Raw genomic sequence first — 16,711 nt, 5'->3', positions numbered from 1 at the left:
ATCTGAAAATATTTGTTGAAATAACTGATTAGATTAGCCAGTCTCTGTGGCAGAGTGATAGTGTCTTGGCCTTTCATCTAGAAATCCTGGTCAGACATGGCATTTTTCATTTGCTATAAAATTTGATTTCTATATTCTCATGTACAAACTTCAAAGCTTCTGTACTGAATTAATTCATCAAACAAAAAATAAATAAAGGTTGCATTAATGCAGTAATTTTTTTATTGACAGTCCTTGAAAAACTATGTTTCTAACTCATATACAAAATGGAAGACCACATAATGAAAATAAAATTAAACACAAAATTATTAAAAAAAAATAAGAGCAGATTTTTAAAAATGTGAACAAAGATATGTATGTTCTAAAGTGTTCTGTATTAATCTAGAAATTATTATGAAAATAAGGGCAATAAGAAATTGAACAGGAAAAGGCAAGAGAGAGAAATAAATTTTTACTAATATAAATGTTTATTTTAAAATAGCTTAAATATACTTCAAAAGATATAAATGCAGAAAACTATTCAAGAAAACTAGAAAACTAATCAAGTGTTCTAGTGTGAACTAGTGTTATTTTTAGTTCTCAAAAATAAAGAGAAATTTTTAAAACATTAAAAAATTGTTGAATTAACAATTCCAAAAATGTTGCCCGATTTCGTATCATAATAGATTTGCACAGCATTATTGGTCATCTTCAATATAAAGACTGATATTTAACTAAGTAAATATGATGGGAAATCAATTCAAAATAATTAAAGAAGATTCTTTCCATAACTATATTTTAAATGTTTTGAAATAATTATAAAGCTCTTCAGGACTTATCATAAAGTGATATAAAATAAGCCAACCAGTAATAAGCTAGATTTTGATTCTAATAGCTAGCTAATGTATATTTTATAATTTACGCACTATAAAGTTTTCAAAATGCAGGCTGTATGTAGAAATGCCAAAGGTAGGCAACTGTCATCGAACCCCAGTCAAATTAGATATAATCGATTTGATTTTCATTCTGCAATGAGCCGTGTGTGGGAAGGTTAAGTCATTTATCACACTTCTGAGAGCAGACCAGACCATTTGATAATTCAGTGGTATGGAACTCTGTGATGGAGCTGAGATTTGGGAGGTGAAAGCATTGAAGTTCTTGAAAGCGGACCAGTTGAGGTTTAGTTCTATTAAATTAAAGTCAATTGGATATCTTCATGGAAGGTTTGGACATTTGTGAAAAGGAGTTTCCAATCAGTTTAGATTTGAGATTTAAAAATAAATAATTCTAATTAGTAGACCTTAAGACAGTTGTAGGTCAAAATTTGTCATTTGCAATTAATAGTATGAGTGTGGTATGAGATTGAAACCATTTGGTATTTTGTGTAAATTAAAGACTCCATAATGAATATTTTCATTGTAGCAGTCTAGTTTGTTTATAGAGTTTTGATATAATTTTAAAGTAATTTCTTTGGTAATTTAGAATGAGGCGTTGAGGGGCCCCTCTGTTGAGATGGTTAACACTTGTGAAAGCTATGAAGTTGGACTGAAGATGTCTGAAAAACTTTAAAGTCAAGGCAAAAACGTTGTGCTTAAATCACAGGTGGAAATGTTTGGTGCATTTACATCAGTGGCATCCTGACAGAGGCCTACTGATGACTGCACTTAAATAATCACTGTCTGAGGATCAATAAGATGATCTCCAGTAAAGCTCATCAGGAATAGGAATGAAGAGGGTGGTGTAGTAACTAGAATCACCACATGGTAATTTCTCATGTACAAGCTTCAAAGCTTCTGTAGTGAATTAATTCATCAAACAAAAAATAAATAAAAATTGTGTTAGTGCAGTAATTTTTTTATTCTCCCTAGGAGGTCAGGATGTAATTAGAAATGATGCTGTATTAAACAAATTGATCAGTATTAAACATATTAAACAAATGATCAGTATTAAACATATTTGTATTTCATTCAAATAAACAAGTGTTTTAAAGCGGAAAATAATTATAAAATATATTAATGATTTTTGTTTTATGTTATCAAATTCTGCAGCCTCTGATGTAGTCTATTACTATTTCACAAATAAACTATACTCTCCTACCTGGCTTTTCTAACATTTATAATAGATCACATTTTTATATACATATATTATACAAAGCAGCATTGTAGTTATTGGCCTGTGAATTAACTATTTTCTTCCATTTTCATCTAATCAGTTTTGGTTTTCAGTTCATGTAAGTTAAATGCTGTTGATGCCCACACTTTGAGGAAGTTACATTATTAAATTAACCGCAAAATATTCTCATAATAATAAGTGAAGAAAACCACAAACTTGGTTATATTAAAGCAAAAATTAAGTTAAATTACTGAGCTTTTTGAATTCTTTTCAGTCTTGGAAGGCACATATCAGGCATTTATATTAATTATCCTGAGTAATCTGCTTTAAGAAGGTAGAAAGTTTGTTTAAACTGACTATTTAGTCTACTTTTGTTTCACCTTGTCTACTGTTTGCTATTAGAACATACAACCTGTGGTGCCAGAAAAAGCAGTTCGGGCAGTGCCATGGAATCAGATTGTAAGAGACTTATAATAATAAATGAAGATTAACTAAGTTTGTGAATCATACGTATCAAAATATACAGGGTTAGTTACTTTTAAAGGAAGTGAACAAGATAAAAACTAAACCTTAATAAACAAAATACATTAAACAAAAAATTTAGGATATAGAACAGCGCGTAAATTAAGGTTAGGGAAAATTAAAGAATTTGTGCATAATAAGAAGCACTGCCGAAGGCAATCCAGACAAAGAATTGTTGACAAAAAGTATTACTTTTTTTATAGATTTTTATTAATAAATTGATTATCTTTGTCATTAATAATGTTTATCAATGATTAAAATATTATTTTTCAAGATTTAACTCTTTATCATTTACCAAACAAAGGCTTCAGTATCAGTAATCCAATCAAATAGGAACTGTAACGCGAAAGAATGAAGGATTGCTCAAAACTTTTGGTGAAGACATAATGTAATTTGAAAGAAGCAGTTTTTGTTGATACCTGCAAATTGTAGAAACTCTCCACGTCTATATTTTCTACCCACATGATACACTGAGTGTTCAAGTACTTCCTTAAAGTATTTACCTTGTAGTTCAGTTTGATAGACTCTGTCTCTAAATGGTAATACTCTCATTAAATCACCTGTGTTTATTATTCCTGAAAACAAAATGACCTAATGTTTAACATTAAAGAAACTGGGTAATTATAAATAAAATACAAACTTTTAAAAATTAATTTTGTATTACACTTTAAAAAAACAAAACACAAGACCAATTTTCTATGTGAAACCTTTAGTTTTGAAGAAAATCTAAGATATGATAACATAAAAAAGGTAAAATTTAATAAAAAATCTATATCTATATAATAAACATTTATTATTTAGTAATTATTAAAAAATAAAATTTAATGTTAAGCATTAGATTAGAATATTGTACTGCAGTATTGTGTGAGCAAAGTGACAGGCCTGGTTCTTTTTACATGGTTACAATCATTTTTTTCTCTACCCTCAGTAAAAAAAGCATTGATGTAGAAAATAAATTGACTGTTTGGATGCCATCTTTGCAAGATTACCATTCTTGGGTGATGTCCAGTTGAGTACCTGATTGAGTTAAACTTCTGCTAGATTTTGTCAACATCAGATCTGACAATTTTTGAATTCTGCTGAATGTAATGCAGGTGTGTCCAGCTGCCAGTTCCTTTTCTGTAATAGCAATTGCCATTTTAGACAATATCAGACTCTGAGCCTGGTGAATTGTTATAGCACAAGTCTTAACAGAGGAAATACTTTTCGTGTATACTCAATTTTATTGTCTCTGCATGAACGTGAAACAGGCACAACTGGTAAAAAAAGTTAATAAACATATGACCCAGCAAAGTTATTAAATTCTACTAAAATTTAAAGAGAAAGTTCAAAAGGATGCACATGAGATACCTAAATTATGTCCTTAATAAAGACCCACAACCTGTAATTTACAATTCACAGACAAATCAACTGAGGTTCCACAGCAGTATCATCTGAAGGTGAATTTGCAATATTGGTACTCTACTGCGTTTGCTTCGCATGTGTTGAAGGACTTGGATGTCAAAGGGTGAACAAGTAGCATTCAGATTTGGAGTTTCAATAGTGCAGCGAGAGCCACAAAATCACACCAATGATTGTTACTTTTGTTCGATTGGTGTTCACGGTTTCAATTTGATAAAAAAAGAATCGTTTATCCAAATATGCCATCCGTTTTATGCCTACATCCTCATAGTCCAGATGTACCAGTGCCACTTCTACCGGAAAATATACCTGAAATAGATGGTTCCACAAGTAGTTTAAATGAAGATAACATTGAGGAGTACAAACCTAGAGATAGCTATGCACCAGAGCTTTATTCACAGTCTGTACTAAACGATTTGGTTCAAGACCTACATCTGACCAAAGAAAACTCAGAATTGCTTGGTTCAAGGCTTTAAGAGAAGAACCTGCTAGCAGCTGGCACCTCATTTTCCTGGTTCAGGTATAGAGAAAAGGATTTTCTTCTGTATTTTTCAGAAGAAGGAGAATTAGTGTTCTGCACTGATGTATGTGGACTTTTGATTCGATTTAACATTCCGTACAAAAGTAATGATTGGAGACTGTTCATAGATTCATCCAAAAGAAGCTAGTTGCCCTTCTTCACAGTGAGAAAATGTATCCATCCATACCCGTCAGACATTCTATTCATTTAAAAGAGGATTATGATAATTTTGAATTTGTTCCCGATAAAATTATATATGATGCTCATAAGTGGATTATGTGTGGTCATCTTAAAATAACATCAATGCTCCTAGGATAGCAAGGAGGATACACAAATTTTCCTTGTTTTTTGTGAGAATGGGATAGCAGACAAAGAAAACCATTTGATAAGAAAAAATTGGCTCAAAGGAGCTTCATTAGAACATGGAACCAAAATTGTGCTTGAAAAGTGCTCTTAGATCTGAATAAAGTTCTCCTTCCACCTCTGCATATCAAGTTAGGCTTGATGAAGCAACTTGTCAAAGCCTTACCAAAAGAAGGTAAATGTCTTAAATACATCAGTGACAAATTCCAGTCGTATCAACCGCCAAACTAAAAGAGGGTGTCTTTACTGGTCCTGACATTGGAAAACTTCTCAAAGATGGTAATTTTGAGAAGCAAGTAGAAGTTGCAGAAAAAGAAGCCTGGGGAGCCTTTAAAGATGTAACCAAGTTTCTGAGCAATAAGAAGGATCTGAACTTCAAATAAATCGCTGAGAACATGCTGCAGAAGTACAAAAATTTAGGCTGTTCCATGAGCTTGAAAGTTCACTTCCTAAATTCACATGTGCACTATTTTCCTGAAAATCTGGGTGCCCTTAGTGATGATATGGGTGAAAGATTTCATCATGACATGAAAGTAGGTATCAAGGAAAATGGACTACTGATGATAGCAGATTGTTTCTGGATCTACATCGAGATGAACCCTATGGGGAACAAGAAGGAAAAGCGCGAAGCAGAATATAAGCTGTCCAAACAAACTTCAACATATGGAATAAAACTTACATTAAACATACTTACATTATGGGTGGGTGAAGAGGGGGAGTGGTTTCCAAGGCGTCATGCCTTGGAAACCGTGATTTCCAAGGTGAATTTTAAATGAACCGTGAATTTTAAATGAGGTGCGTCATGCACCTCATAAAAATTAATTAAGTAAATAAAAATAAATTAATTTAAAAATGCACTATAATAGAAATATAGTGGCAATAGTATAAATAGTGGTATAGTATTATTTTGTGGCAATTTTCATTAAAAATTAAGAGGTCACTGACCCCACCCCACCCTTCTCTTCAGACCTCTCAACTGTTTAGCTATAAGAATGCATAATATAAAACAAAAATTTGAAGATATTATATAAATTTATTATTAAAAAAAAACCATCTTATTGTATCACAATTTTGCAACTTTTCAGCTTTTTACAAATTTTGAAATCTGCAATTTGTAAAAAATGTTGATGTGATGGAAAAAATGAAAGTTATTTTCAGATTCAGCGCTAAAAAATACATGCATTTATCAAAAACTAAAAAACACAACCATTGCAGGCTTGTGTAATCAACAACCAGTAAAATCCAGTGAAGATAAATTGATGAAAACTTGTATCCACATTCATCTTATGGTATAATTGCACACTAAGGAAAGGTTTTTTGAAATTCCGAGTTAAAGTTTTAAAATGGATTAACAACAAAATTGACTATTTTTTTAATTACTCACTAAGAAATGAAGATTGATTTCTGGTATGTGCAATTTTCATGTGAATATCTAAAAAGCGATTTCTAGATTTTTCAAAATTCAACCTTGCGGGGAAGAAAGGTAAAACGAAATATACAGTTTACTGATGATATAACTTAAATTTACAGATAGAGAAATTTGAAATAGTGGCATAAACATTTCATATTAGAATTAGAATTATGAGTAATAATAGTATGTATTAGTTCTTGCAAACAAAAAAAGTTATTAAAATCAAATACTATCAAAAATCTTACCATCAGTGCTGGTTGTATTGATGCCAGAACGAATTCCTCCTGCTGGATAAATAGCTATCCCTGTCTCTTTGAAACCTCTCTTCTTGTTCTGAAAGTAGGTATAAAATAAAAAAATGTTAAACCCATAATGAAAATTGCATGAAAACTGAAATATTTTTTATTAAAAAAAAAACCTGTTTTTGCAAATTTGATTATTGTTAGGCATCAGTCCAGTGAAGAATTATGAGATTTATACCATTGAAATTTGCAATTTGTAAAAAATGTTGATGTGATGGAAAAAATGAAGGTTATTTTCGGATTCAGCGCTAAAAAATACATACATTTATCTTTAATGTATGTATTAATAAACATTTATTCAAATGTTTTTTGATTTCAACAAAAGGAAGAGGTTCTCAAATTTACCTGAACTTGTTTTTTATGTTTGCTGAAGCTTTACTATAGTCAAATGCACTGATTTTGATAATGATTATTTTTATTTTGCAGAGGAAGTTTGTCTGGGGTTCCATAGTAAGTTTCTTTTAGATAATATAAGTGTAAGATTTTTTTAAACGAAAAACTGTAGTCATACAGACTGCTTGAAAATGCTCTTTATTAATTTTCAGTCATCGTTCTTAGATTGGTTAGCTTAACTTAGTCAATCAAGTAATCTTAAGTCATTGTATTATTACAAAGTATTTTCATAAAAATAAACTAGAAAATAAATGTTAGCAAACTTGAGAAGAAAAAATTAAACATATTCCGTACATCAGATGGCCTTAGCTCATGCCTTGATGTAGTCATTTTTTTGGATTCCCCTTTTCATACTTTTATCAAGACAGAAGGTTTCTAACCTTTCGCATTCTTTGCAAATGTTTTTTTTTTATTTTGTACAGGCGGGAGTTTTTATAGGTCTGCCCTATTTTAAAAAAAATAACAGTAAAAATATTTTAAAAATTAACTCCAAAAGATGCACTAAGAATGAAAAAATAATACTGTTCAATCCTTATTTAACTGCTGAATTTTTGTAGTTGATGCCAAATTAAGCACTTTTCAGATGTTAGTAACTGTTATTTTTTAATTAAAGAATCTTTAATTAAGGGTTAATAAATTCTTGGTATTTTTTTGCTCTTAATTTGGCATTGACCTCTAAAAGCTAAAAACCTAAGAAAAATGATTATATCTATTATCTTTTATTTAATTAAATGTTCATACTGTTATGAATTAAATAACAAAACAGTATAACAGTTTTGTTCCTGCTAAAATATATTATTTAAAACAAATTATTTTAACATATGATTTAAATTCAACCAGCTCTGGAGCAACTTTTGAATCACACGTCAATATTTTTCTTAACGCATTACTGTAGCGTACAAGCAGCCAAATTTTTATTTACTGTATTATGGTATACCTAATTTCTGGTAAGTTGTTAAGCCGACTTTCATTTGAAATGGTATCTCTTTTTTCAAACAGAAAGTCTAGGTTCAAATTTCAATTTCAAACCCAGACAAATTTTTTTTTACACATTAGAAGGTTCATCTAATAAAACCTAATGTGCATCAGCTTACAGTTGTAGCTACATTACAGCTTGATAATAAATAAACATTGAATATTCACCATATGATCATCATACTATTCCTGTACATTATTTCTTGATGATGTCTTTGTTATACCAAAACTGATTGACTCATGAAATGTAAAAACATATATTCTGTTAGTCAATGTATATATTACATTCTGTGCTGTTTAATAGATTCTACACCATTTACTGCAATTCAGGCTGATCAAAATCTACATTGTTTATTTATATAAGATGGGCCACTTAAAGTTAATGGTTTTTTGATGTGATGTAAAAATAAAGCTATAAAAATGCAAAAAAATCTCTATGTATGTATCTTTTTTTACAGCTGACACTCATATGTACATTTTTTTTAATGTACACTGTATTTAGTGTACAAGTATTTAAGATGTCCACTATCTTACCTTGCAGGATTAGGTATTTGTACAATTCAAGAGAGTTATTCTTTGTGCTTGTAAGGAGTTTTCAAGAATTTGAAGACTACTTTGACTTCTTATTTTAAATTTTCTAGCTTACCACTCTCATTTAAACTTCTGACTTACTACATTTTGACTTATAGAATGTTATGGTTTTTAAGTATTCTATTACCTTCTCTTGATAAGGCTACTTGGAGGTTTGATTGAGAACTGTTTAAATAATGGATTATTTTACCCTGTTAGTCATAATTATTATATTCCACAATAAAAAGTATCTGAATGAGAAAAACATTTCTTTGGAAATTACAGCTGATTTTTTTGTTAGCTTTCAGTAATAAGGTATTCAAACCATTAGCTAGTTTTAAATTTCTATTGTTTAGATCATGTCAACCATCTACTATAATTTCCTAAGTAGCTTCTGAAATAGCTGCTGTCCCCTTTCTGTAGTATATCCTAGTCTGGCCTCAATACAGATACACACCTGTTTAAATGATCTGCTGAACACATGCCTGCAACATAGTGACCAGCTTCTTGTGGGTATGTTTCCTCACCAATGACAAATTCTTATGATTCTAAGAAGAAAAAACTTACTGTTATGTAGATAAATTACTTTTTTCTTCCAGTGTAGAAATATCATGAAATTTTTCTGTTGGTATGTTTAATAGTAGAGCTAAAATCTGCAAAACTTTTAATAATTAAAGAAATTATAAGTTACTGTTAAACAATTTCATGGATAAAAATGGAAAAGTGCATTTGTAGTTAAAACTGACTCACCTGTAGCTATAATTAAATGAACAATTTTTGAATGGTAGGATTCTTTCTACCAAAACATTAAAAATCACTTTTTCTAGAGGTACTTACATATTCAATAAATGCATCTGTTATAAGATTCCCCATGTTACATTCTTCATAACGACAAGGCACATTTCCTCCTTCAAGAACAACTTCTGTCTTTCCTATAAACTCCTTTTCTTTTTCCAATAATTTGTCTTTCCACATGTTTAAGACCTCCTTTACCAATTCATCTAAATAGAATGTACTAAAAGGTTAAAGTATTCACATTCATGTTCTTAAAGTATATTCATATTCAGTAGAGTTAAATTTCATGTTTCTTGTAAATCTATACTATTATATAAAGACGAAGAGGATTTTTTTTTGTTTGGGATAAACAAAAATGTTACTTGATCAATCGCAACCAAATATTTTAACTGAGAAGGTTTTCAGATATATTTCATCTCAGAAAATCTCAAAAAAAAAATAATATAAACACATAAATGTTAAACCATATGTGGTTTAACATATGATTTGCACAACAATGCAAAGTCATTTTTCGCACAGTTTGCAAGATAAATGGTCAGGAATATAAATATTCTAGAAATATTGTATGACATTCAAAAAGTGTAAGTCTTATAACACTATCTCTGATGGTTAGCCGAGAGACTTTAAAAAAAAAAAGGTTCAAGGTCATATGTGTGACTATATATTTCAGTCTTCTGCTTTTTTCATTGGTGGGGTCAAAAATAGGTCATTATTTTTGAAAATATTGTGTTAACCTTTAAATGAGGTCAAGGTCAAATCCAAGGTCACCATGATGTGTTCCCTCCAATCTGAGTAACTTTTGTTTAGGTCATTTTTGTATTGTGCATAGTTTATGAGAAAATCACCTGGGGTGATTAAAATGAAACACTCTGTATATGTAGTAATGGAGTTTTGGCGATTGAAGCACAAACTTTTATGAATTGAATTAGTGAGCAGTTTACTGTGAGTCTCCATCACTGTGTGAGCTGGGTTTGAACTGAATGATTCAAATCAATTGAATGAATAATATTTCAAAAATAATAAAATTAAATTTATGTTAAATAAAATAACATTAAATAAATTTCTGTTTAACAATAATAGGCTTCCCATGGGGGCTGTGTTTGGGGCTAGAGTGATGAGGTATGCGAGCACCTCATGGGAGGCTGCACCAATCATCACCAACTGGTAACAAACAGGGTACCCCTGAGGTACCCCATTGTACCTGCCAAAATAGTGATTTTGGCAGGTACAATGGGGGTGCTCTTAATATCTCTGCAAACAATCATCCAATTTTCAAAATTCAAACAGGGTATTTGATAGTAGGTTGAAGGCTAATTTTTGATTGCATCAGGTACAATCGATCTAACAGATCATGGTTATTCAGAAATTTATATATAAAAAGTTTGCTTTGTTTGTTATCGCATCATGCGAGAACCAAGCGACTGATTACTTTCAAATTTTCAGGATACATTCATGTTATCCTAGGGAAGGTTTTAAGCCACTGAACAAGACTCTAGCCCCCTTGAAGGTTAAGATAATAAAATTATTCATTATATTTTCACCTCCAAGGATGGTGAATTAAAGATATTCATTAAAGAAAAAATAGATTAATCCTTTTACATTATTATTTATTATATTTCTTCCACCATGGAAAGAAATTTTTTGTTATCACAAGTGTGTACTTTAGTTACCATTGTTACTATTATTCTCTCTTTTATAATTTAGTTTCTTTTTCAGGTTTCTATAAAGCCTGAATACTATAATTATTATTTATCAGTATTATTCTCACAACCACGAGGGTCCAGGGAGTGGATCACTCTGGGTAGATGGGAATGACAACCAAAGCAAGCTCTGCGGGTGTCCAGGGTGTTGGTCCCCTGGCATATTGGGAATGGCAGGTGAAGTGAGCTCTGCAGCCATGTGGTAGGTGCCAGGGCGTCCCAAGGAGCCCCTGAGTTGGCTCCAGGATTCACCTGGGCTGACCTGAGGCCCAAGGGTTCAGGTTCTGTCTAGATGGGCTGGGTAGTAGAATATATTTTTCCAATAAAATCTCTTTTCTTTTATTAAATGAATCAAAGTTAAAATATTTTAAACTACATATGATATATAAAACTTTATTAGAGGAGAATATACAGTGACTAATTTAAATTTATTCAGTTATTTACTCATTTTTTTAATTAACTGATAAAAAGAAAAATATTAAATCAGTGATTTTTTTTTGTTATTCTGTTTTTAACAAATATAATAGTTTACTATTTGAAGTTAGATATGAGAAAGACATAAAAAAACTATGATGTAAAAAAATATTTGGAGTAAATATGTTATATAATATCTATATAAGATATTAAAAAACTATATTCAGTTTGGAACAAAAGAACTGTTTTTAGAAAATTAATAATTACTGCAAGTTATGAGCCTGCAAATATGAAGCATCCACAACTCAAATTTTACTTTAAAAAATAGTGACAATAATATCAAACCGTAAATGAGATAAAAGCCCAATAACCAAAAAAATGTTATATCAGTCAGTTAAAGTTCCTGCATTAAGTGAAAAAGTGAGCTAGAATAACAAAGAATAGTTAAGCTTTAATGTTAAATCACATGAATGTACATTTTTATCCACATAATTCCAACATATATTGTTTTTTCTAATCCTTAGGTTTTCTTGTCTAAGTTTTTTCTACGTCCTTAATTACTCAATGCTGGAAAATAAACCTACATAAATTAAGGGACTGCTGTATATTTATAAAGATGATACTGTGTTTTCTTTCTGTAAATAAAAGACTAATAATTGTTTTAGATAGATGAAGTTTTTAAAATTAGATTGGTCTCATAGAAAGTAAAAATAATTGTGGCTTTGTTTAAAATTTTTCTCAAAATTATCTTCAAATTGTTTAATCTTGAAAAGATAATTAAAATATTTCTAATTACCTGGAGAAGGCTTAATTCATACCTTCTTTCACATTCATGTCTAAAAGAATTGGATTGCCACTGAAATCTTTTATGTTTCCATCATCATCAAAAGTAAGCTCCAATTGGCCTAAATATCTAGTAAATGCATATGCATGAGCTATTGGTATATTTAGTGTAGAACCATTGTCTCTGCTAACAACTTTTGGATAGATGCCGGAGTGTCTTTCAGCAAATTCTTGAGGTGGAATTCCTAAAAAAATAAATCAACCCATTTCTGATAAGGATGATACAAAAATTTATATTTATATTATTCACATTAATGAAAATTGATTAAAGATAAAATGCCTTAAAGTTTTTTCAGCAATACCACTTGCAGTTTTAAAGAGAATTGTTTGTCAGAAGAGTTGTCTCCATACAGTAGACAACTATTATTTTTTAAATTTGACTATTTAATGAAAGTAAAAATTGAATACCATTTACCTCACTAAAGCTTTATATATTTGTAATTATACAAAGGTTCTATACCTTTGTATAGAACAGTTTTCCTGAAATTTTCTTTAAACAAATCTCTCTACTAACCAAAAGCTTTCTGATGTGATATGTGTTTTGAAGAAAACAAAGCTTAATATGATGAAGTGAAGTTTACACATTTCTGAAAATATTTTCAGAACTATAATCCATTTATTTTCCTAGGAGGTGCTGTTGTTAATCTTGTTCATCATTAAGTGGTTAGGAAATCTGTTTAACTTTTGGTTAAATAATATATTTGATTTTTATATGTGTAGTCTTATTATGATATTTTTATGTATGCTTATTTATTATAAATATAATTTTTTATTCTTTTAATTTCATACTGTTCATGAACTCATACTCATCACACTTGCACAATATATAATTTAAAATCTCAATAAATTTGACAAAAACAACAAACTTAACAATCAAATACATCGTAGATCAAATAATCCTAAAGCCATTAAGATAAATGTCGTTATAACATCAGTAAGGAATAAACGGAACTGTAGTTTTAAAATGATTTTCTGGAAGGATATTTTGGTACAGTATTTAGATTGTCCATTCACAAATAATTTATTATTTTATTAAGTAATCTGTTTTAAATATAAATTTTTCACAAGTGAATTTTTTTATGACAAGTGAAACAAACATAAAATATACTTTGAAGAATATTTTTATTGACATCAAAACATTTCCATTTAGAAGACAAAAAAAGAAAACTTCCTTGATGTAGTATCCTGATCTTTGAGATGGAACTTAAAATGCCTTTTGAAGCTAATAAAATTATTGTATTATATTTTAATTTGGTGTTTTGTTAAATTTAGTTTAAATAATCTTGAGTAATCATTACAAAGAGCCATTACAGACAACAAAATTGTAAAATTCAAATCATACTTATCTGTCTGGTCCAAAATAAGATGTTAGACTTATTGACTTAAATTTTTATTATGACAATTTTGCAAAATCTTGAATAACTTATGAAGTAGCATTTTAATTCTAAAAGGATGTAAAGTTTGAATTATTACCAACAATTAAAGCTATGTTCCATTAGGCCACTGAAAAATTGTTATTTTTAAGTTTACTAAGGATATTAAGACACTATCAGAGGCTAAAGTAATGGTTACAGAGTTATTTAGTGATTTGTAAAGTCACTTTAAATGAGACTTTGCTTTTGGTATTTTATTTTTATTCTGCATATGGCATTTTCCAGGATGTTGCTATCTAAAATATCCTAGTGTTGAGGAAATACTAGTTTGTAAATTATTAAATTTATTGAATCATTCAAAATTTGATATTTATTTTTAAAATGTATTACCTTCTTTAAATAATAATATTTTAATGTCTATTAAAAATAGTATTAAATTATTTCCTAAATTTGCCTTGGATACAGTAAACTTTTTCTCTAAACTATTAGTAGTGATAATTCCTTTTAAGTAGTTTCTCCTCTCCAGAGGTCCTGGGTTCAACTGATAAGGCATGGCATTTTCACATGCTACAAAATTCATTCATCTCATCCCTCTGAAGTAATACCTAATGATGGTTCTGGAGGTTAAAAAAAAGTAGCTTCTCCTCACACTAGTAATTTTCCATTTAATTCCAGCTGTTACTTGAGTTTATGAGAAGAATTTAATATGTTTATATAAATTACATTAATCATCTTGTGTGCATTAGCCTAATATACTTCACGATAAATAAAATCATTGACGTTTTATTTGTTGATGTACTTTTAGGGATAATTTATGTTTCAGTGTATAAATTACTTTTTATTTATTCTAGTTAAAAAGCTTTTTTGGGTAAAAATAATTTTATAAAGTTTTCTCTTTTTGAAAGAGTGAAAAGTTGTGAGAAGTTTTCTTCTATATATGAAGAACATGTGACATATGATGCATCCATCAAGTCACATCCCAATTTAGATTTTACTGCTATTACATGTGTATGTACACAATAAATCATAATTTTTTTCTTTGACTTCACTGTGTCCAAAACAGATAATAAACCCACTTTTAAAATAAACTGAGATTTTCATTTGTGTAGACAACATATCTTTCTCATTCAGCACAAACATGTAGCTTTCTTATAGATATTTTATTGCCTATCACACATCTTTGTCAGCTTATCTAATGACAGAAGATACATACACTAACATGCATCAACCAAAATTCATACAAAGTTACCAGTATTTTTAGGAGAGAAAATTATTTTGTCATTTAAATAAAAATAAATAATTTCTTTATTGAACATCAACATGTTACACATAATTATGTTAATTAAAATAAAATATATTTTATGTTATAGAACTGAACCTTTAATTTTATTAAAAAATAATAATCTCTTCACTTTAATAATAAATATTGTTTAAGAATATTACATTAGCTGAAATTATTATTTTTTAAATACTTCTAATTTTTTATATCAACTATTAAAGAAATATTTAAATTTATAAAAAGCTTTATTAACTAAATCACAAAAAACCTATACTTCCAAATCTACAATATTACTGATAACTTAAAAATAAAGCTTTCATAATATGATTTACACATATAATTAGGTAACTACAATTTGTTGGTTAATTAAAAAAAAAGAAAAAATGCTCAAATATGATCAGTATTATAAGATATGGAATTGGTTAGTTCTTCAACTTATCATGATATTCCTCAGTTGTATAAAGTGAATTACATTCAAGTAATTTAATGAGCCAAATTTTTAGTTCTTTAGTTGACAAAGAAAAAGTACAGGTAGCCAATGCATTGAGATATTCACAGCCTGTCCCCTGGGAAATTTTTTCATAAACTGCAATGTAAACTGTTGATGCCTCATAATATGAAAACCCTTATGCCTTGCGTTAAGGAACACATGTGAGAATTAAGAATGAGATTAAAATATCTGGTAAATAAAATTGTTCTTATTTTACACAAGTTAATCATTGTTTAACTGCACACTTTTAAAACAACAAACAAATTCACAAGTTTATAAAGAATATTAACAAAATATGCTCTACATTGCACATGATTCCAGTAAATAGTACAATGGGCAGACTGGACATATTCATCTACATGAACATGATTCCAATACATTTTAGTATAATGGACAGGCATTACACCCAACAGAATCAATTTTTGGTATATCAGTTCATAGAGACCAGGGCAGATTACACAAACATTAATAACACATACAGATTTTACACACCACATAAAACCAAGATCTTGAAACATTTTAAGTGTGAAATTTACAAATACATAAAATTTGACAATAACAACATAATTTTTTTCTTCATATCTTTATTCTGTAGGTTATACTTTACTAACAATCTTCATGTTATATTTTAGTTATTTATGATTAATAAACCCACTTTTAAAATTAACTGAGATTGAATAAATAATAATAAATAATTTAATAACACAACAGAGATTGAATATGTTATTTGTCTACATAAAAGACACTTTTTCTAAACACTTAAGACTGGCACCATTAACAATAGCAGTTTGAAAATCTATTGAAGGTGAAAAAAATTAGGCTCTGAAAGGTTCTTGGGAAGAGTTCATATAATTTGAAAGTGAGTTTTTTATAATTTTAATTAGTTTCACTAGCACCTTCTCAAACCCCATGTTTTGACTGTATGTATTAGTATGTAATTAGTTTTTCTCACAAATCATACAGAAGATTAAAATATGCTTTTAATTAATTTATATAAATACATTAACCTGATTAAAGTCTACTCATATTTTTATTCTGTAGGTTATACTTTACTAACAATCTTCATGTTATATTTTAGTTATTTATAATTAACATGCTAAGGTTGGATTTGAACTTGGACAACTTAACTTTATGTCCTAAATAAATAAAAATATTGTTTTAAAAATACATTCATTTTTAATTACCTATTGAGGGATGTACTGTTCTTTTACATAGGAATCCAGCGATCTTTGTCTGTTATTAAGTATTAGTGTGGTATTAGATATTAGC

General features: G+C 29.1%; 1 protein-coding gene across 1 annotated transcript in view; it reads right to left on the bottom strand.

The window, feature by feature from the left end:
• The window catches only part of LOC142328440 (protein 5NUC-like), a 49,650-nt gene that overhangs the window by 6,384 nt on the left and 26,555 nt on the right, over positions 1 to 16,711 (bottom strand). The window contains exons 6-9 of the mRNA XM_075372202.1: positions 12,276 to 12,485; positions 9,386 to 9,549; positions 6,554 to 6,641; positions 3,033 to 3,188 (exon numbers count right to left, since the gene is read on the bottom strand). Coding sequence (XP_075228317.1) covers positions 3,033 to 3,188; positions 6,554 to 6,641; positions 9,386 to 9,549; positions 12,276 to 12,485 — 618 coding nt within the window. The remainder of the gene's footprint in view (positions 1 to 3,032; positions 3,189 to 6,553; positions 6,642 to 9,385; positions 9,550 to 12,275; positions 12,486 to 16,711) is intronic.

This window comes from Lycorma delicatula, chromosome 1, assembly GCF_047948215.1.
Source record: "Lycorma delicatula isolate Av1 chromosome 1, ASM4794821v1, whole genome shotgun sequence".
In the NCBI taxonomy this organism is placed as follows: Eukaryota; Metazoa; Arthropoda; class Insecta; order Hemiptera; family Fulgoridae; genus Lycorma; species Lycorma delicatula.
The sequence above is the reverse complement of the archived record's forward strand: the minus strand, read 5'-3'. Positions and strand labels throughout refer to the sequence as shown.